Source organism: Tamandua tetradactyla, chromosome 4 (assembly GCF_023851605.1).
Source record: "Tamandua tetradactyla isolate mTamTet1 chromosome 4, mTamTet1.pri, whole genome shotgun sequence".
Lineage (NCBI taxonomy): Eukaryota > Metazoa > Chordata > Mammalia > Pilosa > Myrmecophagidae > Tamandua > Tamandua tetradactyla.
The window spans coordinates 176023368-176047997 of NC_135330.1; the positions used below are offsets into that span (position 1 = coordinate 176023368).

The window sequence follows — 24630 nt, forward strand, 5'->3', positions numbered from 1 at the left end:
TGTGTGTTGCAGGACAACTTTAAACCAAACAGTCTTTAGAAATGATAACATTAAGACTATATCACAGGAACATCTCTTGGCTGTCTTCCTGTGGATTTGCAGCAAAATAATGCAACGGCCACATGATGCTAAGTTGGAAGATGCTTATAAGAATCTGGCTTTCTTAGTCTAATGGTTCTGTTGTGGCGAGGTTTTACTTCAAAAGTATAACCAATATCATTCATTTCAGTTCATCTCTGCACACACATCTGAGAGTATGATGAAAACCACTTTACAGGCATTTTGCAAGGTTTTATGCTAAGGTTGGATAGCCAACCCACAGAACATTCACAAGGGAGGATGCTGTCTGTGATGGGTCAAAACACCCCAAAATTGCTGATTCATTTAGCTCGGGCTTGTTATCTCTAAAAAAACAAAATTGTAAATGAAGCACTGAGAGTGCCTAAAAGAAAATTTTGTGATACAAACATGAATGAAGGTTGAGAAAATAGTTCAGTTGGGATGCCTTTCCAACAAATGTTTACATGTCTAAGACAGATTATCTTGAAAATGGGCATTGAAACAGATAGCTAATTTCATAAACTTCATTTTTTTTTTTTACTTTTAAAATTGTAATAAATTAACTATAGGTTACAGAAAATGCTTACTATGTTTTGAAGGCAATTAAAGACATAGCATCCCCACTTTGGGATTATTTAGGATATTTTACCATGTGCATTAGGGCCAAAGCTAATTACTAAAATAGGTCACTTGAAAAAGTCAATTCTAAACATTAAGAAAATCCATATATATCATTTTGCCACGTGTCAAAGAAATAATCATCTATGAGAAGAATTAATGAGGATGCATATCAGTTTGTCATATAATTTGCTTTAGAATTTAGTGGATACTGGGTAGGTTTAAAAAGACAGTTCTAATTAACTAATATTTACTTCTAAAACTTAAAAGTGTGATAACTATATTTTATATCTAATAACACTACACATAAAATTAAATGTCTCTAAAGAATTTACAGCAGATCCTGTTCATTTCAATTGGAAAATACACCAACAAGAAATCCTATGTTAGATTTGTGTGGTGAAGGAAAGAGACCTCAATCATCAATCAGGAAACCAACCACAAAGAAAGCACTTTCTAGAGAAGGAAATAAAGTTTAAAGAAATAGTGTCTTTCTCATTAGGCAGAACTGAAATTATAGTCTCTGCTGGCTTGGCCTAGCGCTCTTCAAACACTGTTCATTTGCCAAATTACCCAACACCATTCAGTTCATTGGGGATTTGGATTTTTCCCAACCACGGCAATCAAACACTACTCCAAATTCTTTTCCCTTAATCCCTCCCATGGAAAGAAGCCAGCACATAATAATGATGATACTAATAATAAAACCCTTGGTTATGAAGGTGCTTACCAACTAGACACTAAGTTGGGAGTTAAACACATGTTTATATTGTTACAATGCAAATATCAGTATCTACTGTCTCAAAGTGAATCACATTTTAATAATAAAGATATACTTCTAAATTTGAGTATTTTCCCTCATGCTACCTGGTATAATACTCTTTTATGAATCTATTGATACCAAAATTACTATCTTCAAACACTTTCCTTTCATTTTCCTCAAAACAGTGTAGAGTATGGTTTTTCTGTGTATGTGTGTGATCATTTGATGTGGAACGTAGTGACTCTGGAAACTCCATTAATTGTTTTGATGCCTTTGGATTCTTGAAAAAGCAAAAGAAAGTCAACTATAAATTAAAAAAAACCTATTTTGAAGTTATTTCTTCTCATCTCCCATTTCCTTTCAAGGGAAATGTGTGCCAATGAGCTTTGCTGTGGGGTGGGTGAAAAATGACTCTTAAATTTTCCCAACTATGTGAAATGACTTCCTACTTCTGTAATGTAATGGTAGTCTTTTAATGCTTTCTTGAATGTCTCAGTGGACTTCCCAGCAAATTTCTGAGGCTTAGGCCCTTTACCCAGTTGTGCGACAAATCACCCAACCAGTAATGTTCAAACAGGCCCTCATTGTTTCAAATTTGAAACCCTGAACTCTATTTTAAGAAAGACTATTTCATCCCAGGCTATTACATGCTTTTGTACTATAAATTATAACTGTAAGTAGAGTTCTGGAGGTCAGAGTAGCTCAGCCCTGCTAATGAACCTGTTAATGGTAAATGAGTTTTTAAAAACAGATAAATATAAGATGCCATATTGTGTAGATTAATAATTTAAATTGTGCTTCTAAATATAAATCTGCCATGTATTGATAAAAAGTATTATTAAAGACTCGCAACATTAAATAAAAAGATGTTGGTAAACCATTTATCTATTTGCATATCTTACATATTATTTCAGAGTAAAAGCTAAATCCATAATATTTACTGAAATTCCATCTCTATACTCAGTAGAACTTAGAATTTACACGGACTTCTTTACTATCATAACCTCAAGCAACAAGAAGGACTGTGTAAGGCTGTTGACCTACTGCCATGGAAGAGCCAATCAGTGGACTCAGGCTGCATCCACAGTTTTAGTGACATAAATTAAAAATCATAGAACATCTGATGTTCTACTAAGTCCACTCTTCAGGCACCCTCCACATTTTTCCTCCCATCCTACCCAAGAGTACTGAGCTTCTTACTTATTCATCTGTTGTCACTTTCAGTTTGCTATAACTTCTATGCTAAGCATTAGAGTCCATGGTAAACAATCTTACTATAAACTCTCTTTTAAAAATACACCAAGTTAGGCTTCCAAAAGCTTAAGGTTTCCATTTATTTTATCTAGTCACTATTTTATATTTTCAAAGATTTCACTATTGTCTTGTACATTTTACTACACCATCTGTTTGTTTTATCTCTCAGAATGCTTTAATTTTCCTTTTATGATAATTATTTCTTTACATAATCTACCACTTTCTTTTACTTTGTTTTTTTTAATTCTTAGTAAGCTACTCTCTAAGTATCACATTAGCTTAAAAACAGGTTTCTGACATTTTAGGTTCACAGCAAAAGACAACAACACCTTCCATTGATCAGATGGCTATAACAATCTTTGTTTCCATTACTAATGTAGTAATACATACATCCATACATACATACATATATATATATATATAATTGAGCACTACTAAAGTAATCAGTGGATGATTGGTTCTGTGCTCTAAATAGTAGCTTACTATGTTGAAAAGGCCAGTTTCAACGGACCACCAAGTGGTAAAGGGAAACTAACCAGTAGATAGCAGTTCAGCATTCCCTAATGAACTGAAGTGTATGGTAACAAAAGAATGGAGAATTAAACCCAACTATGAGTACAATTTTAAACCAAAGATGTTTTCTTAAAACAGTATTTCATGGCCTAAATGATAAGAAGAGCTGTTTCAATAATCTAGACTCCATTTTGACAAAATACTTTGGCCCTGCGAAAGATCCTGGTTTTCTGCTGATGCTTAACTCTGCCTGGGGCCAAAACATGATTTGCACATAGTAGGTATGTACTCAATGTATGTACATCATTTGATTTTAAAGCCTCATCAATTAAAGTAGCTTTGATTAGCTTCAGCCATGACCCAAAGGACACACAGTGTCTGTTTCTGAAATAATGTGTCAAACACTTACAGAGACAAAGAGATTTAAAAACAAGTAATTCATTGAGCAAAGCCAAGTTTTGTTTTATTATTCTAAATCTGATTTTAAATGTGTCCATGTATAACTGTGATTTACTTGTAATTTTCATCCTTTGACCTTGTGAGTTCCAACTTCTCTGAATAGTAATTATATCAAGAAAGAGTGCCATAAGATCTGGTTCACTGTTGAATCCCTAGCAGTATCTGGCCCAGAGTAAATACTAAATGAATGAGGGGATGGATAGATGAATGGATAGATAAATAGAAAAGTATTGCATAGGATTTACCTTGCAAAATCTCACCAATGGTCCTTAAATATGTTTTTGTCAGAATTGCTGAGTATATTCATATCTACTCTTATGTCAATACTATAAAAACTCTAGGAGGTTTTTTCCCCTTTTGGTACTTATATTTAACCAATACTGTTATGACAGAGTTGTAAATTCAATTAAGATTTCTTCAAAAAAGTGAACGACTACTCAAAAAAGTGAACGACTGCTCAGCAAAGAGTCTCACCAAATTATTTTCCACAATAATTTTATGAAAACAAAAATGGATACAAACCTATTTAGCTTATTCTACTTTCTATAAAATAGATAGAATTATACTTACATATAATGTAATAATCTTTGTTCTTCTGAAATTCTAGACCCCAGAGGTTAGGGCTGAATTCTTGAAACTTGATAGTGAATTTTACATCTTGATCTGGTCTGGCACAGTTGAGAAGAGGGGTATTTTCCTTCTTAATAGTGCATCTGTCTGCTTGGTCTTTATCAACCATATAAACTTTATAATATTCATATTGGCCAACAGTTTTAGAGTCCATTTTTGGGCAAATAATATCCAATTTGTCTCCTATCTGTGGGTATAGTACCAATCCTTGTCCAGGTAGAAATCTAAAATAAAAAAAAAATGGCCATTGAGTTTAATAAAAATTAACAGTAATAATGTTGCAATATAGCTAGACAACACTAATAATTCAAAATTACCATTTTTTAGGGTCACACATTTTTTTTCACCAAAAATATTAGTTCATATCTCCATGGAATGAATGTATTTAGGAATTAAGTTAAAAAAAAAAATGAAAGAAAGAAACCACTCTCTTTAAGCAATAGGGTCATTCAACCTGCTGACATTTCTTTACCACCCCCTCACTTATAAAATTTCAGTACTCCTTTTGTGTAACTTTACAATAACTTTTCCTCTGTAGTGAGTCAGACGTTCCCACATGTTTGTTATTTTTTAACCATTGGCAGCTTTAGTTTATTGAGCATGCCACACAGAGATTTCATCAATTTGAGGGAACAGTGGATGCACTAATACTTTGTTGTCCTGTTATTTTCCATTTGCTGTTGATGTTAATTAACAGACAAGTTTCATCAAGAATGTTTCAAATTACTTATCATAATTAGTCAGTCACTGATCAAACAATGGGTTTTTTATTGCACTGAACAAAAGAAATGTCTTACAAACCCATAAAAGATAACCAGAAATAATTAGTTGTAGTATTGATTCAGCTGCAAAATGAAGAGTCCTCCAGTTGCAAGGACAACAACTACTGTCCTTACTTTACAAATCTTTTTCTTTTCCCCCTTGAGATGTATTTGCTCCAATTAATTCTTAGAAGCAAATCTTTAGAACGAAAACTACTGATACAATAACCCCTTAATGCTTACAGCTAAAAAGCTTCCCTCCTTCCTCTTCTCTTCCTTGCTAGCCATGCTGCTGAAAGATCTTTGTTAATGGGGAGTTTCTCTGAGAAACTGAAACAAGAGCTTCCTAATGAACATCCTTCTACAAGTGCTAACACTAACAACATACTTAGAAATCCCAGCTCAGTTTGTAAGCAGCCAAGCCTGCAGGCTCATTAAAATATTAAAGCCTGAGAACAAAGCATTTCATCTGAATCCTTCCAATCCAATCCTTTATTTAATCAGAGAAGCCCACCAGCCATGACGATTAGTGGGTCATAATTCACTAAGAGATTTAAAAAAGAAAAGGGTGATGACACCCCCCAATTTCAAATTCATACTGAGGGAATAGCTTATGATTTATGCTAATGAATGTTATCAATTTTCAGAAAAGTACATTAGGTTGGTTATGTAACAGCATAGCTATATCAAAGATTATATTATAGATTCATATTTTAAAACAATACTCTTGGGTGGGCCTCGGTGGCTCAGCAGGCAGAGTTCTCGCCTGCCATGCCAGAGAACTGGGTTCTATTCCCGGTGTCTGCCCAGGCAAAAAACAAAAAAACAATATTCCTTATTGTAGGGAAAATTATATGTTGCATAAAGTGGCATGTCATTCTTTCTTGGGATTGTGTTATTTTGTAATATGTAATTTCTTTGATAAGTTCCTCTAACAAGGACATATTACATTTAGAAAGTTAACTAGAACAATCTAACATAAGAATCTGTGAAGTACATCTCAAAATGAATATTTTCATAACAATGACAAATTTAAAACAATGATGTGTGTTCCACTGAAAAATTCTTTAGAAGTTATGACAAAGGTTGATCACCACTTAGTAATATAGCCTGTCTTGTGATTTTTTTTTTTGTCCATTTCTACGGTTTTTTGAAGAGGTCCTTCTAAAACTCACCACCTGGAAACTGAAAGGCTTACCAAGGTTATTTCTTTAAGTTCCTAAATACCAATGTATCATCTCTAGGCAATTTCATTTTTTTTGTACATAAAACACAAAATACCCATCTACCTTGATTTTAACCCTCAAGTCTAGTCTCTCATGAGCTAGACTGAACAGAATTTTTGTGAATGAAGTTTTTTAAGTTTTTTAACACCAGCCCCGCATCCACTCCCCCAAGTGATTTGATATGTAGCTGTGGTTAAGAAACATTGTCAAGTCAGTACAAATTAAATATGGCGAGCATTAAAGCTCTCATCTTCCTGGCATATCTTTTTTCTCATTCTTCCTTATTCTGTCACCTTTTTAGGAAATCTTCACAGCATGGAAGATCCAGAGGCCCATTTCTTCCTGGGATTCCCCACCCTACTCATATTCCCAGTCATTTTCTATCTGTTAATGTGTTCCATTTCAGGGGCTGGCACAGGACATACACCAGGAAAAATGTTAGCCGTTATTAATAGAAGTATTTCTAAATCACAACTGTGGTCTCTGGCCTCAGTGCATGGACCTATCGGTCCTGTCAAAGCACTGATGTTCACACCAATCAATTTTGGCCACTTATTAATTTCTCTGGGGTCTTGCCCAGGCATCATAAATCAGACCCTAACAAGCTAAATATGCCTGTTTTCCTGTCCATCCATTCAAATCTTTTCAGGAAATTCATCATCTCTCCCCTTCCATCACCCTATACCCTGCTCCCTTAACCTGGCAATCTGCAGACATCATGGAATTCTCCCACATCATACTCTATGTCTAAAGTTCACCTCCCTAAGCTCTTTCTTCATGCAAAATGCTCCTCAGATCCTGTTTGCCTTATGAAGTTTTTTTTTTTCCCTGCTTAACTAAAGACTCACTGGAGATTTCCTCCCCACCCATTTAAGTAACTCCTCATGACTCTTTCTTCACTCACCAACTCTGAGTTACACTTTTGCTGTGCTGATGGGTGAGATCAAGAACATAAGACACACTGCCCACTTGGCCCCAAGGATCTCCACATTTTAATACATATCTCAGATGGCATCGGCCACATAAATAATTTAATGAGGCTTTAGCTCACTTTGCAAACAAATCAGACTTGATGTAAAGCTTACAATGTATGCAACCCAAACGTGATCAAGATTATTTATTATTAAACTGTAAACTTCAGTGATGGGGGAATGATGGGTGGAGTGGCATAATCCATGGGATGGCTTATCAAAATGAAAAGGAAGGGAAGAATCTCAAATTTTAATACACATATTTAAATTAATACACTCATAAAAAGTAAGTCCTGACAATAGTCACTGTTCTTGATGCTTCAAAAAATGTCAATCCATTTTTCAGAATATATTTGACAAAAAGCGAGGCAAGAATTTAACCCTTTGGCTTGAAAAAGAAATTGTTTCAAGAATGCATTAAAATATTATTACTTCTTTATTTAAATCAATACCAAAGGACCCAACACCTGAGTGCTTAAGGTTTACTTTTTTATATATTTTATATATTTCTTAAAAATGGTTAGCACACCAGACACTTTAATTGATGAGATTCTGGTTTCCCAGTAGATAAACAGTGTGGTTGAGCTAAGAGTCCAAAGCACAAATCTCTTGCACATGCCAACACTCAAAGCAGTCTTAATTATTGTTTCTACAGTATAGTCACAGAAGCCCCTTGACCTTCCAGGAGCCCTTACCATTTCTAAAATAGCAGGGGAGCAAACAAGGGTAGTGAGAGTAAAACAACTAAAGCAACCTGTTTTATGCCAGACATTCTGAGTGGCAGAAGCATTTAAGAGCACTATCCCTGATCATCAAACATTTACCATTCAGCAAATTGAGGGCAGACACAGGTACCATGTCTGTCTGATTCAATACTAACTGTTCAAGTGGCTGAAATATAGTAGATACTCAATAAACAACATATTTACTAAAAATAACAATAATAATAAAAATGGCTGTGCAAACAGAAGTTAAAATATGCACAAATAAATATGAGTCAAATTAAGTACCATAAACTATAAGTAGATCATAGACAGGCCTGATAGGAATTGTAGAGATAGAATCATTTAGAGTGGGAAGGGGGAAAACTGAGAATAGAGATGGGATCTACAGTAGATATCATTCCAGGTAGAACAGTGTTTCCAAGAGAACAAGGAATGGTTTGCATGGAGTTTCTGACCCTTTTTGTCTGGGAAGCTTTATGAGTATCTGCAATCTCCTACAATTCCTCCTTATTGAAAATGCAAGACAATTGACCCCTTCCAGAATCACTAATAATAAAAACACTGCTGCCTTTGAGCATTTATTCTTTACTAAGCACTATTCAAAGCACTTTACCACATTATCTTCATTTAATCCCTACACATGTACATAACACCCAAAACAGATGAAGACACACCAGTGCCAAATATGAGAAATGGCTGGAAAAGCCCCCTTTTCTCTGCACACTTTTCAGTTCTCACTGCATCACATTAAAGCCTAAAACTACTTTTTTGAAATGGATTTTTTTTCTCAATTGAGCTTTTCATAGATTAACCATAGAGTTAAGGAAAATCTAGAGAAAAGTAACACACCATGCAGGCTTGCAAGTGTCCCATGGAGAGCCACGGGGAGTCTAACCCCATGCCAAGCACACAGTTGTGCCTAAGCAAAGAGGCTTCTTTTGAGGTAGTCACCTGAGACCGCAGCTCATAAACGCTGGCCACCTGGTATCCATGCTTTGCCCCAGGAGGTCAAGAACCAAAACGTAAGGATGAAACAGACTACCTAGAATTTATATTTTAAATGTAATATTGCAGATGGGCTGCAGAGAACAATTTTCCATTTATGTATGAGAACAGTAGAAATGCTCATGGAGATAAAATGTTGCATTTCTTAATCATATTTTTAAGTGGAAAACGAGAAACCCCACGTGTTACAATTAAGTCACCAGGAACAGAGTTCTATTTTTGAAGTTAGGTCATTTATATTTGGAATTTGTAACTGAGATTGCTTAGAGATAATAATAAATCAGATTACGTAGCACATTTATGCCCTGTATATTTTGTAATATTCAATAATTCTCTTATCCTATGTTGACTTTGGTAGTGTTAAAAAAGGAGTATAATTATGGTGGTGACAACTGATGAATTTTAAATTACTAAATTGACCTTCCATAGTGGATCTCAAATACAGATTCTTTATTTTCTGTGTTCAGATAACAATGCTTATCTTGCAATAAAAAATAGCACAGCAGAAAACCCACACAATTACAACCCATTCCACATGCAGGAGATCATTCTTGTTAAATTTTCACCCAAACAAGAAGTGGTTAGAGGTATCATTTAATAAAGTCTACTGACTTTTAATCCAAAATAAATCCCAAAAAAGATCAGCTGTGATTCATGTCCCAGATAGGAGAAAGAATGTAGCCAGGCCAGTTCCATCTCTCTGAGGCAGGCTACTCAAAGTCAGAGCAGTCACTTTGCTGTCTTCCTGGGATGTGAGAACAGCACCTTCCTCCCCACCAGTAGAACCTCAGGGGTTCAGGAAGCAGGAGCAAAGGGCTGCTTCCTGCACAGTGGAGATGTGATCTCACATTCTCTAAGGGGAGGGCCTCTGTGGAAACCATGGTGAGGTGCCACCAGAGTGGGGTATACTGACAGAACTAGGCAACTCCTATGGCTTTTTTCTCAGTGAATCATTCCCAAGCAAGACAATAGATCTGACTTTAAATCAGATATAAAGACAATAAAATTTGGAATAAAATGGAAGTCCTAAAATAGATTCAAAGTTAACATGCCTAAAGTGAACTGGTTTGATGTTAGAATCCACTTTTGGCTTTTGAGCACTTATAGAAAATAACCCATTTTTTAAAAAGCTATTCACTAGACTCTAACATTTCCACATGGAGTATGTCGAATAAATCTAATAATCTAAATTCAACATCTCATCACCTAAAGTATACATTTTATCTTCAAATTCATAATTACAGAAATTGTTGTTATACACACATTGTTCGACACCATATTCCTTAATGTTAGGAGAACAGAATACAGCAGAAAGTTTCAGTCCAAATGCAAAACCATGCTCGTTTAAAATACTGGCATAATATCTTTAAAGCACAGATCAGCCATTTAGGGCTCTGGGTCACCGCACACTATTTTCCTTGAGGTACCAGAACATCACACTCCAGAAATAGAGAATCTTCTGTTCCCCGTTATTCCATTATCAGGTCTCGTGGTATGCCTGGGAAATCAAGTGGTTGCCAGGTCTATTCTTGAACCTTGCCCAATATGCTAGGAGGATCCATGGGTAGCTGGCGGTTTAAATGCTTAGGAATAGCTGTGTGATGGATCAGTAACTGCATTGTTCTCTTCCACCAAAGCACAGCCTATTTCCACCGCTTCCCTTTTCTTCCTTACCCATCCCTGTATTTCCCCCTGACCAGAACACATGCATTTTTGCTCAAGGTTGGCCAAAATATGTAGGTTAATCTAGAATACCCAAATCACTGAGAGGGCCACTTGGTGCAGATGTGGTCTGTGCAAATATACATTAAAAAAAATAGAAGACAAGATTCTCCTGGAGGAAAGCATACATAGAAATAAATGATTGGGGAATATGCCAAAATTACTATTAAAAACAAAGGCAAATTATTATGTCAGTAATCAAATGCAAAAATATCAAAATAAAAGTGATTGGAATAAAGAGATATAGACAGGAATGACCAGTTTTGTGCGCTGGTATCCAAACAAATAATTGGGTCAGGCAAATACCCACCAGACAGAAATAATGACAGTGTTTCTTAGAAATGCTGCACAAGAGCTTCTAATTTAAAATGTGTCAAGCTCAGATCCACAGCCACTTCTTTTTAATAGTATGCACATAAAAATCTACTTAAATAAAATGTTTACTATTTCTGTATAATTATGGCAAGTATCATCCAACTGAGAAATAGGACCATGTTAGTCTTGTAATAGGACTAGTGCAAATCATGCCATAAATGCTGGTGCATATGTACACTGAATAAGTAATGGGGTGGGAAGGGAAACCTACCCTTTCTGTTCTTCTATCTCTGGAGTAAGTTGCTAAGCAAAGTACGATTCATAAGTGAATATATATCACTTTTCCATGGTTAATCAATTATACTTTTTTTTTCATTTCAAAATCACATTAGGGTATAAGATTATTATAAGTGTTAAATTCTGTTGAAAAATATACACATACGTAAAATATGTGCTATGTTATTCTGTTTATTTTGCTGATACATGGAGACAAACTCATACAGATGGCCATACTCAGGGACTTTAGCTGAAGAAAGCTAGGGGCTACTGGATGGGAGCTGAGGGATGCCGGCTTACTGGGATTTTTTCAATTGCGGGGTTTTTCAAAATTCTCTCCAATAAACACTCAATGTTTTTGTGATCAGTCTGGGAGATGATTTATTTTTTTAAAGGATAGCTTTAAAAAAAAACCTCTATCATTTTCCTGAAATTTCATAACTCTGCTTTAAACAATAAGCATTTAAAATATTTAAGCCCTGTAGATTTCTTAACTTTTGACGCATTCCCTTAGAAAACAACTAAATAATTATAGTCAGAATTGTGGTTTATTTAATTAATTAATTTATTTATTTATCTTGGGTGCATGGTCCCAGAATTGAACCTGAGTCCCCCGCATGAAAGGCAAGCATTCTACCACTGAATCACCTGTGCACCCCAAATTGTGGTTTATTTAATAAATAAATTCTTGAGTTCACAAAGCCACAGCAATGTACAGCTTGTTTATTCAAATAAATGGAAAAAATACAGATAGATACAATTTATGCTTTATCATCGAACTGCACAAATATATGATTTATCTAACATTTCAATGAATCTGAATCCTAGCTTTAAGAATCAGCTTGCCCCAGCAAACTGGCAATTTGAAAATCATGCAATATGATAGGATTATTCCCAAGCCAGTGTTCTGTATTAAGTAGACTTTGAGCTTACCATGTTTTGGAAAACATGCATTTTTTTTCCATAAGATGTTTCACTTTTAATTAAATGTCAAAGGCTACAGTGTAGAAAATAAGCCAGTTTGTAAATTGGTTAGTCTGAAATTCTTAACGAGGAAAAGCACTCTGCAGGTTTGCTGCAGTTGGCTGATGTTTCTAGTTACCTTTTGACAAGCGATGCATGGATGCATGCTGTTCTGGGTAAAGCCCAAACTCTTGACTCCCCTGTGCCCTTTAACCACCAACCCCAAGCATCAGTGTTTATATGGAGATAGAGCAGCATTAATGGAAAAGGCCAAGACTTATATGTGTTCACTCAGATGCCAGATTCCTTTCAGAAACATTCTGTGTATTTGAGAATATAAATACTCCTGAAGAATGATTTAAATTCATGGTGATGTCAATTTGATGGCACATTTCATAAACAGGCAAAATATTCAGTCTTGCATTATTCCTGTTAATGCTAGATTGAAATGCTACAGCTTAAAAAGATATTCTCTAAATGCTCCAAACAGAAGAGTTTTGTTATAAAATGAATAAATAAAAGCGGGGCCCAAGAATGATCTAGCCAATATCCACCGTAAGAAATACTGGCGAAAAAAATTTTCCTTTTTTTGTGAATAGCACTTTACTGCCCCCTTTTGCACTTTAACATCAGGACAAGTTTCTATACTTGCTTATTCTGAAACCAGAGAGATAGTGGGGTGTAGCTACAGTGTTAGGTTTATACAGAATTAGGTTACCAGATACCACTGCTTAGAGTAACAAGTAATTATCTTAAAACTTCAAGCAAATGGTCCACTATCTTCTCATTGGCTCTAAATCTCCAAGAAGCAAGGTAGTAATAGGAGGCTTTAATTGCCATTTTCTGCTTTAATTCCATTGTGTTTTTGTGTTGAACAATTGCCTGTTTTCACAGGTGCCCCTTCTTTCACATTTTTCTAAAACAAGTATCATCTGCAACATGAACCTGATTTATTCAAGGAAAAGAAAAGGGGCATAAAAGCAGGCTATACAATTTGGGACCATTAAAGTGTTATAAATCCAAGAGCTAAGAGTTGGAGTGGGGGTGTACATTTCAAACTTCACACCAGTGACAAGCAAAATCTTTTCAAGAAAAGGAAAGATGAGAAGCCCAGAAATTCAAACACACTCTAAGCACAGAGGCCTACAAACCAGTTTAGCAACTTTTCAAGGTGAGGCCTGATAGCGTTAGTGCTTCTGTATCTATGGTCAGTGCATACATTTGAAACAAAGTAGTAAACTACAGTCCAAAGGAAAGTTTTATTTATAAAACTCTAATTTGTAATGACAGAACTAGAAGACCCAATTCTTGGCCCAATGACTCCAGCTCCCATTTGAAAAAGTCTGTGTGTGCTGTTGTGTGAACTTTTATTCTTACTTAATCCATTTCCCTCTGTCATTGTACAATTACTGTACAAGTCAAAACAATATTAAATTCCACACTGGACAGCGTTGACAACTGAAGGAAAACTGATTCCTTTTGATGTTAATCTTGTTTTTTATTTGTTATATAATGCTCAAAACACTGGTGGCTAAAGTAAATTTTATTTTTAAATGGTCAAAGAAAATATTTTCATAGCTTAAATATTTTTCAGGAAAATAACACAAGTGTTTATTCAATTCTTATCTGTGCCACAATTTTCATATCATAGAGGTACATACATAAAACAAGGGGAGGTCAAAAAATATATCTTCCACTCTTGTGTTAACCACCTATAGGTCAAACTAAAATTAAGTGTGTGATACATTGATATTGTCTTTTCACGGGTTAACAGAGATCATTGGTCTCTGCTGAAAAAGTAAAACAAACAAAAATCAACCACCTACCTCAAAAGGAAAATAGTAGAAGTCGTTATATAACTGAACTAAGCACTCCCTCACCTTCCAAACTTTGCAAAAAAAGAAAGAAATTCCATGGGTTTTGTAGGCAGGGAAGGCAAAACTTGGGAATTTAAAAATTCAGGCTGGGATGCTATAATGTGCGGTGAGAAAGTGAAAAAGGGTGTGATCTTATTAAGGCCATATTTTGTCATGCTGGCTGTATCACACCAGCTCCATTACTGAAGCAAGTATTTCATAACCCTCAGAGACCAGAAGAGTTCACAGTCTTCTTTCCCAACTGTAATTTATTTGCACCTGTACTGTCTTGTTCCAACCCAGGCTTTTAGCAAGAATCCATAAAGGAAGGTGGAACTCTTGTTATTTATAGGTGAGGCACCAAAGGGGGGGAAAAGGCTTTCATATAGTCAGATATCCATAGGGCTTTTCCAGCGGGTTCTCTGTTGTTTTAGATATGTGTTTCAATCCATTTGCTCATTTACCTGAGTAAGAAAATCAGAGATGAAAGGTACACATAAATCATACAGAGGATGGCTTGGCATTACAAAAACTAAGAAATGGAATTAAAACATGCCTTAATACATATTATGATCTAGAGCCTGGGTGTCTGTAACGCTCATATAACCCTCCTCTCTTCCTCTCCCTCCCACTATCACACTTTTTTAAAAAATTTCAAATAATTTTGCCTCTTTAGAAAAAACAAATTCGCATGTTTATTAAAACGGCAATCTCTCCCATTTTGTGGGGAGCTGGGGAATGTAGGAGTGTGCTGCTGTAAAAGTACACGGTCAGGGAATCCCATCCTGCTTGTCAAGCTTGAGTCAGAATCCAAGGGCGGAGTCTGACTTGTCTACTGCTGTCGCCCAGCACCTGCGAGAGCACCTTGGGTAGAATGGGTGCTCGGTAGGTGTCTATGTAACTAATGGACAAATTAATAAGTAAAGTATAACAGGAGACAACATTCGTGTAGTTCTCTCTTGATGTAAAAAGACATTCTCCTTGCCGTGAAGCATAATAAGCCTAGCAACTCAGTTTTTAGGATGTGTGCAATCACAACCAACTAGGGGGCAGGAACACTTGTTCTGGGCTCCAGAAGAGGGGTTAGGCATAGATCTGCTGTGGGTGGACAATAGAGGAGACATTTTCCTGCTCCTTTCATAGCTTTATGACAGCTCATAGAGTGGGGGAAGAGAAGACGGAAGAGAAACAAAAGCAGCCTCAAAACAGCCAGGTCTGTGCTGCTAATATTTAGAAGAAAAAGGAATAAAATCTGATAGTATTATTGACTTCCTTACAGATCACCTCCAAACCGTGTATCTTTATATAAATGTGAATTGTGCTACATTGCAACTTCATGGACAACATATTTCCTGCCCGGTCACCATATGCAGTCTGGAATTACCTTGATCAAAACCCAATAAATACCATAAAGTTATTCAAACAGACTGCTGCTGAGCCAAGCTGCCAAATTAATTGCACACGAAGAAGCTAAGAAGATGCACTGGGGTCCCTGCGTTCTAAAAGGAATTAAGATATTGTTGTTAGAGACCCATGGGCTGCTTGATCTATAGGTAAGCAGATAAGCACCCGTGAAAATACAAACGCAAGATGCACCATCCTGGAGTCAAGAGACAGCCAGATACGAAGAGAGTAGGCCTGCTAGTACCCATCACATAGCTTCCTTAAACAAACTGCTCCAAACTTGCAGGACATCAAAAGCCAGATGGGCTGTACTGAATGAATCTGCAGGCAAGAAGCCAGAATCCCAGTTTGCTGCAGAAATAGGCCTAGACTTGATTTGCGTCTTCTCAGCTCTGACAAGCTGGAAACTGGCACAGATCCCAAAATCCAAAATAAAATGGCATTTAATTGTGACTACACTCTAAAAAAGATGTCATACTATCTTCTTAGCTTGACACACACTGAGCATCTAACCAAATGGAATTCTCAAAAATCTGACCTCTTTACCTTTCAACAAGGAACAATCAAATGTTTGATTTTTAAAAGGAAAATGTTAAGTCACAGGAGTAATACTCAATAAATGTATTACTATTATATGCTGTAGCAACTGTCTAGTTATCCTTTAAATCGGGTAATAATTATTCAGTATTCACTGGATATAGCTTTGTTATATCAAAGAGTCAAAGGATTGGGTGGTGCTGGAGTGGCTCAGTGGCAGAATTTTCACCTGCCGTGCCAGAGACCTGGATTCAATTCCTGGTGCCTGTCCATGCCAAAAAAAAGGAGGAAGAGAGTCAAAGGATCTATTTAGAATTGGATGTTTATCACAGGAAAGGGATTACAAATGAAAATGGGCAAACGAAGAATCACAATCAAAACTTTCTTTTTATCCACACTGTATGTATCGCTTTGAATAAGAAAATACTTAATTTAGTTACATAACTCATTACTCTACACAACAGCATAAAAATGAGAGACAGAACAGGTTAGGAGAAGGGACTCTGGAACCAGAGTACCTGGCTTTGAATTCACACTGTGACACTTATTAGCTATGGGATCTTGACCATGTCAATTAACCACTTTGTGCCTCAGTTTCCCTGATGGTTTTATAATAATAATACCTTCTTCATGTGGTCAGTATGATGATCTAATGAGTCAGTATTTGTCAAGCAGAGCAGCAGCTGGCTGTTCTGTAAGTAATATATACAACTGTTTGTTAAAGAAAATAAACAATATCCATCAGTTAAGAGGTTTCTAAATAAGAAATATAATGTAACAAAATGCAAACAAAATACTATATTGTTCACTTCTACAGGATGAATTCCTGTATTCACTCTACAATCAAATCTCCTATTACAACCTGTACTAGAATATAGAAAGCTGGTTGAATGGAGGTGTTCAACCTCCTACTCTCCATCCATGGTTGAATGGAGGTGTTCAGGATCATAAATGTTATAATGAAAGTGCCAGGGATCTAGAAACAGAAGCAAGAATATCTAATTTGAGAGTAGAAGGGAAATTAAAATGTTTTTCATTTAGCAGAGAAGTCTTATATCAATTCTTAAAGGATGGGTAAAAATCTGGAAGGTAAAGAAGATAAAATATAACATTAGAGAGTTTAAAAGGTAAAAAAATGATAATAAATAAAAGGTAAACAGCATTCTTTTATAATCTTTTGATTGATAGGGTAATTTCATTTATTCTGTATTAGTTTGTGGAAGGCAAACTGAACCACAGCCAGGCATGCAGTAGATATTCAATTAATTTTTATTAATAATAGCTAATATTTATTGGTTCTTTGTGCAAGAACAGAACTATGCTCTTTACTTATATTTAATCCTGGCCACAATTTCATGACTATTTTATTTAGTATTTAATAACTTATTCTATTTACATTATTGCCTCATTTTTTAGAGATGGGACAACCGAGAGATATAGAGGATGCTGCTCCCAAAGTTATACAACTAATAAACGACGAAACAGGAATTGAGCTCATATACAGGCAGATTCCAATGCATGTGCTCTTAACTAAACTAAAATAGCAGTTTCCCCTCTGTCTTCACTCAAGTTGCCTAGTCAGTCTATTATTATGTTCATTTTGAAAACCAATTGGTACTGGTAATTGTTACATGCGACGATCACATATATTATCGAGGTAGCTGAAATCAGTAGTTTAGCCACATCACAGGGTCTATTTGTCTCATTTGGGAAATTTGCCTCTGAGTTATAATCAGATGTATAAAATAATGTAGCATGTTTATAGAAGTATGCTTTATAGACACACACTGCCTTTAAGCTGAAGTATTTTTACTTTCACTTGCTGACTATATTCTTTATTTCAGAGATCCATGTGACTTTGCTTAGAGAATCCCGTCATCTCCTAAGACTCAGCTCAAGTTTCTCCCCTTCCAGGATGCTTTCTTGAACCTCCTTCAGGATGAACTCCCTTCCCTTCTTCTCTATGTTCCCACTTCATGGCATGCCAACACATCATAACACTGAATGTGTTTGCTTCCAACAGGATTTCCCTCTCTTGTCTTAGAATTCAAGTCTCTTGAGGGTAGAGATTGGTTTTTGTAGTCTCAGAGCCCAGTAATGGGCCTTTCAGTTAGCAATGCTGTGTTTAATGAATCAGTGAATTATTCACCATGAACGATCTAGATGATCCCTTAAAACAAAGAGAGAGAGAGAGGGAGAAGAAAGGAAGGGCAGGAGGAAGGGGGCTTGAAAAAAGAAGAACGGGAATAGGGAGCAGTGACTGCAAGCAGCTTTAAAAAGTATAATGGCCTAATGTTGAGTTGTTTTCCAAAAATGTTTGATCTAGGCAATGATTCTTAAAGTATGTCTTTAACCAAAAGCATCAGCATCAGCTGGAGGCTGGTGAGAAATGCAAATTTCCAAGCCCCACCCTAGATCTCAGGAGTCAGACACACTGGGGGTGGTGCCCAGCAATGCATGCTTTGTTTTTTTGCCATGCATGTTTTAACAGGTGATTCTGAGTCCCTAAAGTTCAGGAACCACTGATCTAGGATAGAACTCTAGTAGCAAATGATATATTGAGACAATGGAGGCAGCCATAAACATAAATCTGCATTGTGTCTGTTTCATTCAACAAATACTTACTGAATTTATGCTAGCCCAAACTAAGTAGAGATTATGAATGAGAAAAATCTTGTCTATACCTTTTAAGGATAAAAGGGTATGGTGAAGGGGATTAAGAATTGCACATGAATCTCAATATGCAAGGTAAAATGCTCTTTCTATACCCAAGGTATCTAATTACAAAGTGCCTGAGTATTACAGAGGAGGAGCTCATTTAGTGGAAATCGTGAACTTTATTGGACAGTCCATTATAACGAAGAATCATTTTCCCCATAGGAAGAGCTGAATTCAAGGTCTACAAGAGCTCATTTTTACTTTGACTATACCTAAATATAACTTTTTCTACAGTTAGATATAGCTATATAGTTAGCGCTAGCCTTGGACACAATTTTCCCTGCTCCGCTCACCCACTGGCAGTTGTGACTCAGGGCAAATGTTTCAGACAGTAAACCAGACTAACTGGTGGAAAGAGCAGGGACTGAAATTTTGCAGCACTTCATCAGGTCATGTAACGGCTCTGTGGCTCTGGTTCCTCAACTATAATATAAGAGGCTGGGAAAGATCATTTTAAGAGACACTTCTGTCTCTGAAGGTCAGAGATTCTATGATATGCACACAAGTTAGGTAATTCACAAAAACTGTGGACTGGGAAACAACAGGAAACAAGAAAGTAGACAAGAAGCAAGTGGCACCCGCACCACACACAAGTGCATAAATGCCTGAACCAAACTAAAGATTTACTTTCCTATGAAACAAACACCTGACCCCAGTGTTTTCAAAAATTGGGGTAGCACTCATAACGATTCTGGGTGGTATGGGAGTGGTGTACGTGAAATGAGCAGATGAATGCCTTAGGGCAATACTGGTTTAGCTAGCAAGTATTCATAAGAGCCATGCAAATACTATAATTAAAATTGGACACCACCAAAATTAAATCAAGAAAACAAAGTGGATTGTTTTGATCATCATACAAAGAAAACATGAAGAATCTACAATCCTGAAAATGATGATGTTTTCCAAGTATAGCAGACCATCATTTGCTCACTCACAGCATTCTGAATGCACCCACTACTGAGTAATGTAAAGTTTACCTATTTGTACTTTAGAGACTGGAAACAGCAAACTTAATACTTCACTACTGCCAATTTTTCTTTCATATTTTGTTTAGAGAATCACTGAGGGAAGAAACAATTTGTTTCCCCTTAAAGGAACTTTCTCCTCCCATGTTTTATTTTTGTTTGTTGTTTTTTTAATTTGAAATCAGCAAGTATACATTCACCAACCACAAAATGCTTTGGACTAAACGAGTATGTTTATTTTTATATATAAAGAAGAAAATATTTTAGTTTAGAACCACTGCTGATTCTCTACAGGAACAACAGAAATAGGTCTGCCTGGCATTCAGTGTTCATGGAAACATATCATAATTGATCACATACTCTTTCTCACAGCTTTTGCCAGATCTACCAACCTTATCTATAATACTACTGAAATATGTTAACACAGGTAGAACAGAAAGCTAAATGGTGGATGGACGGTTAGTAAACAAATGGCATGGCTTTCCTGCATCATTTCTTTAATCACTTTAACCCTAGTTCTAACAGAAAGCTGGAGGCCAGGGCAATTCAGCTTCTTCTTTTGTCATTTGCCTGCCATAAATATGCACCAGTCTGCATTTGAAAAGCTGAAGGAGGCCGCAAGCTTGCTGGACATTTATCATGTTCTGTTCCCTGCTAACAAGCAAATACTTTAGTTGAATAGGCCATTAGCAATCATTGTTAAATGTAGAATGCAAGGTACTTGGATGTGACCAGCTTGTAAATTAGGGGTATCCCTTCTCCTTGATGAATCTGGACAAATGAAATGGATCTTTTGACACAGATTCCTGATTTAAATGTATCAGACACTGGGTATGATCTGTCTATGTGCAATAGTTTTTAAATGTTTTTAATCTATACAAATCTACATAGGAATAGCACAGTAATGAGAAAAACAGGCAATAAACACAAAATATCTACAGCCCAAAACAGTTTGTCAAGTCAACTCTCTGAGAATTAGGAACAAAATCAATGAAATGGGTCTAAAATAGAACATACAGGATTTAATGGAGATCTTTTTCAAATACTAACAAGCCATGTGGCTGTTAAAGAAAACTGCACTGAATTCCTCTTTGTAAAACACACCCCAAGCCCACTCCATCAAGAAAGACACTTCTAGCTGTTTGTAGCCTTCAGTATTTTCAACGTCTTAAGAGTTGAGCCCCCAAAGAAATGCTGAGACTTTTCTGTAGCACCAAACAGGAGACAATAAAACAAATATTTCCTTTCTGGCTTGACCCAATTGCGGATGTAACTCTGCTTGTAACCCAATCATGGATTCAATGGCTTATTTTGTTTAATCACTAAAATGGAAAGTGTGGAAGGCAAAAACAAAACTCCAGCTTATTTACAAGATCATTGAGAATAGAGGGCAATAAGATTCAATAGCCTGCAGGTTTGTTTTTCCTTTTTTTTTTTTTTACTCTAATGCCTGGAGCACCAACCTTTTCATAATTCAATAATTTACCCAAATTAAGTCCAATGCAAAAGTTGAGACTGACACTTTTCAAGTACAATTGAGCCCACTAGCTTCGGCATGTTGGATTACTACTAACTGAAATTAAAACGGAATCTTCCCCTTTATTTTATTTTTTATTTTTTCCACGGTGGGAAAGACAAAACTCACAGAAGAGTTATCCGGCTGAGGGAGAGGGACAATGTGTCATGTTTATCTTCGCTTCTCCCATGCAGTGTGAGATCGAGCTGGGTCTGAAAGATGGCTGAAATCAAAAGGTCTCTGTTTTCTTTTCAGATAACCCCATCCCTACCTATCCCCTCTAGTCTCTGTTCCCTCCCAGCATGTCCCTGCCTGAAGCCCAAATAGATTAAGGCAACAACCGCGAAGTGCAGTTAATCCTACAGAATGGCTGCCGCTGTTAGGCCAGGAGTTAAAAAGGAAAATCTTCCAGGCCCTAACAACTGCAGTGATCTGAAGTTTTAATCAGTCCCAATCTCAATATATAAAAAAAGGCAGTCAATGAAATCTACCTTTGCCATATTATCCACCACCAATGAGCAAGAACTGAGCAGCCTTTCTTTACCGCTTTAACCATCCCAGACCACAAGTAGGCCTTTCATACTTTCTAATCCTAGTTTCCAAGTCTGTGAGGTTCTCACATAATACCCAACCGCCTGGAGCAAGGGCCTCCAGTTCTACACCCTTTTCAGAGACGTGTCATTTCTAACATCAAGCTAATCTATATGTTGCCATGGCTTCACTCTTTATCTGCCTTTACATCTTATGAACTGCATGGATTTACCACATTATTTTTATCTGAAAGACAGAAAATGGTGGTTTTATTGCCATACAATCAGATTACTGCTGCTAGTTTCTCTATGCCTTTTTACCATACTTCAATCAAAAGGGATCAGTTTCTTTATACTCTGCCCTTGATTTACATTACATCTGTAAAGACCTAGTCTGGGTTGTAATCCCCTTATTAACTATGACCAGGGTTGATTTGCCTAAAAATAAAAGCAAATTGTGTCAGACCCTCTCACTTTGTTTTTGATTCGGAACTACAAAATGGATTACTAAAGAAATCTTCAGAGTTCACACGGCTAGTATAGTACTGAATTTAAAATGAGAATTAAACAAGTTAAACAGGGGAGCCATGTCAATGGTTTACATTTTCCATCATGGGAGAGGGGCTGAATTGCTTATGTCTTTGTATTCTTTGGCTTTACAGAGACAATGAAGCCACGGGAGTTTTTCCAAATTGTTTCGAACACTGTCCCATTTGCTACCCTTCCCTTTGCTTTTCTTATATTCCTCTCCCAACCTCATTCTAATTCCTCCCCCCCAAAAAAGGGGGGAGGTGGGGACCCTTTCCCTGAAAGAGCTAATTCCTGACCAGAAGCTTATAGTTCTATGGGTTCTGCATATTTTAATCAAAATATTTTAAACAGTTGAACACCCCTATTTAAGGCTCTCCTCCGCTACACAAAGGGTGAGCTCATTAGCAAATCTATGTAGATGTATGATAAGTGACCTGAAAAACAGGTTCTTTATGTCAGCAGCAAAGGAAGGCAGAGATTAGGCAGACATGAGTACCATTTTAATCACTATTTTTCTTAGAAGAGCGCATCTTTTTCCCTAATTTGCAATTAAATATTTCAAGAATCAAGTTTTCTTAAAGTGTTAAAGACAAATCCTTCGTTTAAAAATTTGATTAGGGTCTACAAGCTATATTTCCTTTCCCGTGCCACTCCCATTTCTATGACGCATCATTGCAGTCATGCTGGGACCTCAAATAGTTTCCCATTAGATGAACACGCTCTGAATTATGTGTCATTCTGAAGCTCCTGTGAGCCTCCTAAAACATATCAGTGTAGGACAAGGTAGCAAGGCTTCAGTTCCTTCAAACTCAATGTCCATCTGAAGGTAATTATCACACTGATCCACCAATCAGAGGGTTTACCTCAGTGAAGTTTACAGCTAAGACGTTTTATAATAATTACTAAAAATAATGTGCCAATTATCCTTCAGCTGACTCTGCTCTGGAGAAACCATTCCAACATGTAGTTTTTCAGCCAGTCTCAGGGTCTATGGCTAATTCACCTGTCCTCATACTTGAGCCAAACATTCAGAATCATTTGGAAATGTGGGAAACATTTGCATTTCTTTGCATCGGTACAAGTGTCAACAGCTATGCTTTGTGAAAGATTTAGAACCAAGTGCTTAACAAATCATCTTAACCTCCAGCTCCTGTTTCTGAGGCTTGAAGCTGTAATTGCTGAGGTTAAAAAGTGCAGTCCCTAGACACAGGATTCCCAAATAAATTCTGGTCCGAAAAGAAGGCTACCAAGCATGTTGTGAGATATCGCTTTAGCTCCCTCTTTGTGCTCTGCCTGGCTCAGTTGTCCTGTGGAACAACGACAGTCCATTACCTACAGTTTATCATCCTGACAAAATGTGAGGAATGTGGATGTGAAAGCACTAAACAATTCCACCCCTGGTGCTTTGTTCTTTTTTCTCTCTATATTAAAACCGACAAGATTAACCCGAACGCAAACTGCGGAGCATAGTTCAAGGGGCTATTCAATCAGTGGTGAATGTGCATTTGTTTACCTACAAAAATAAGAATTTCAGACACAATGGAAGGCAGGCTGGCTTATATATGGCATTGAATGGACTGTTTAAACAGGACTATCCATTGTATTTATTTTATCAATCTCTGACAGGTCTGTATTTATTCTGAGCCTGACTGTAGTGGAGCCCATGTATTATAGGTTATCTGGATATTATCTAGCCATTTCTTTTATCTCACCCTAAGTCAATCAATATCAGGAATTCAGTATCATATAGGGAAAAATTACATGGGAAAAGAAAAACGCTTTGGTAACTGATTAGTGTGTGCTGTATGGAAATAGCAACGCTCGCCATAAAAAATTAAGACCTCGCTGAAATTTTCCACAAAGTAATTGAAATCCATTCTAGGACACTATCTCAATATGGGTTTGCTCATTATAAAGAGAAATTAATATAAGAATCAGGGCCAAATATTTTATTTTGGCCTTAAAAACATCACATTTGGAAAAAATGTTCTACTGAAATATTAATTAGAAATGGAAGCTGAGCTTTGTTATTCTCTCCTCAATTTTTTTTTAAAGCTTAAACAACTTGAAATGGTTATAACTGACCCATCTTTACCAGAGCCTATCAAGGCAATATTAATAATCTAACAAGGCAGCCACTAATACTTCAGAATATAAAACTTCTTTTGATTATTCCATAAACTCCCAGAGATGGGGGCACGGTGGGGGGGGGGGGGCAGTAGCAATGGCACAGACAGTGTGATTAAAGTAGTTATGGCGACTGTGAATTTACAAAGGACTTTCTGGATCCTGTACCCAAACAGCTGCTGCAT

At 36.5% G+C, this 24630-nt stretch overlaps 1 protein-coding gene across 1 annotated transcript in view; it reads right to left on the reverse strand.

The window, feature by feature from the left end:
* EFNB2 (ephrin B2) overlaps positions 1-24630 on the reverse strand; it is a 46710-nt gene that overhangs the window by 18815 nt on the left and 3265 nt on the right. Inside the window, exon 2 of the mRNA XM_077158645.1 lies at positions 4238-4521. Within this exon, the coding sequence (XP_077014760.1) occupies positions 4238-4521 (284 nt within the window). The remainder of the gene's footprint in view (positions 1-4237; positions 4522-24630) is intronic.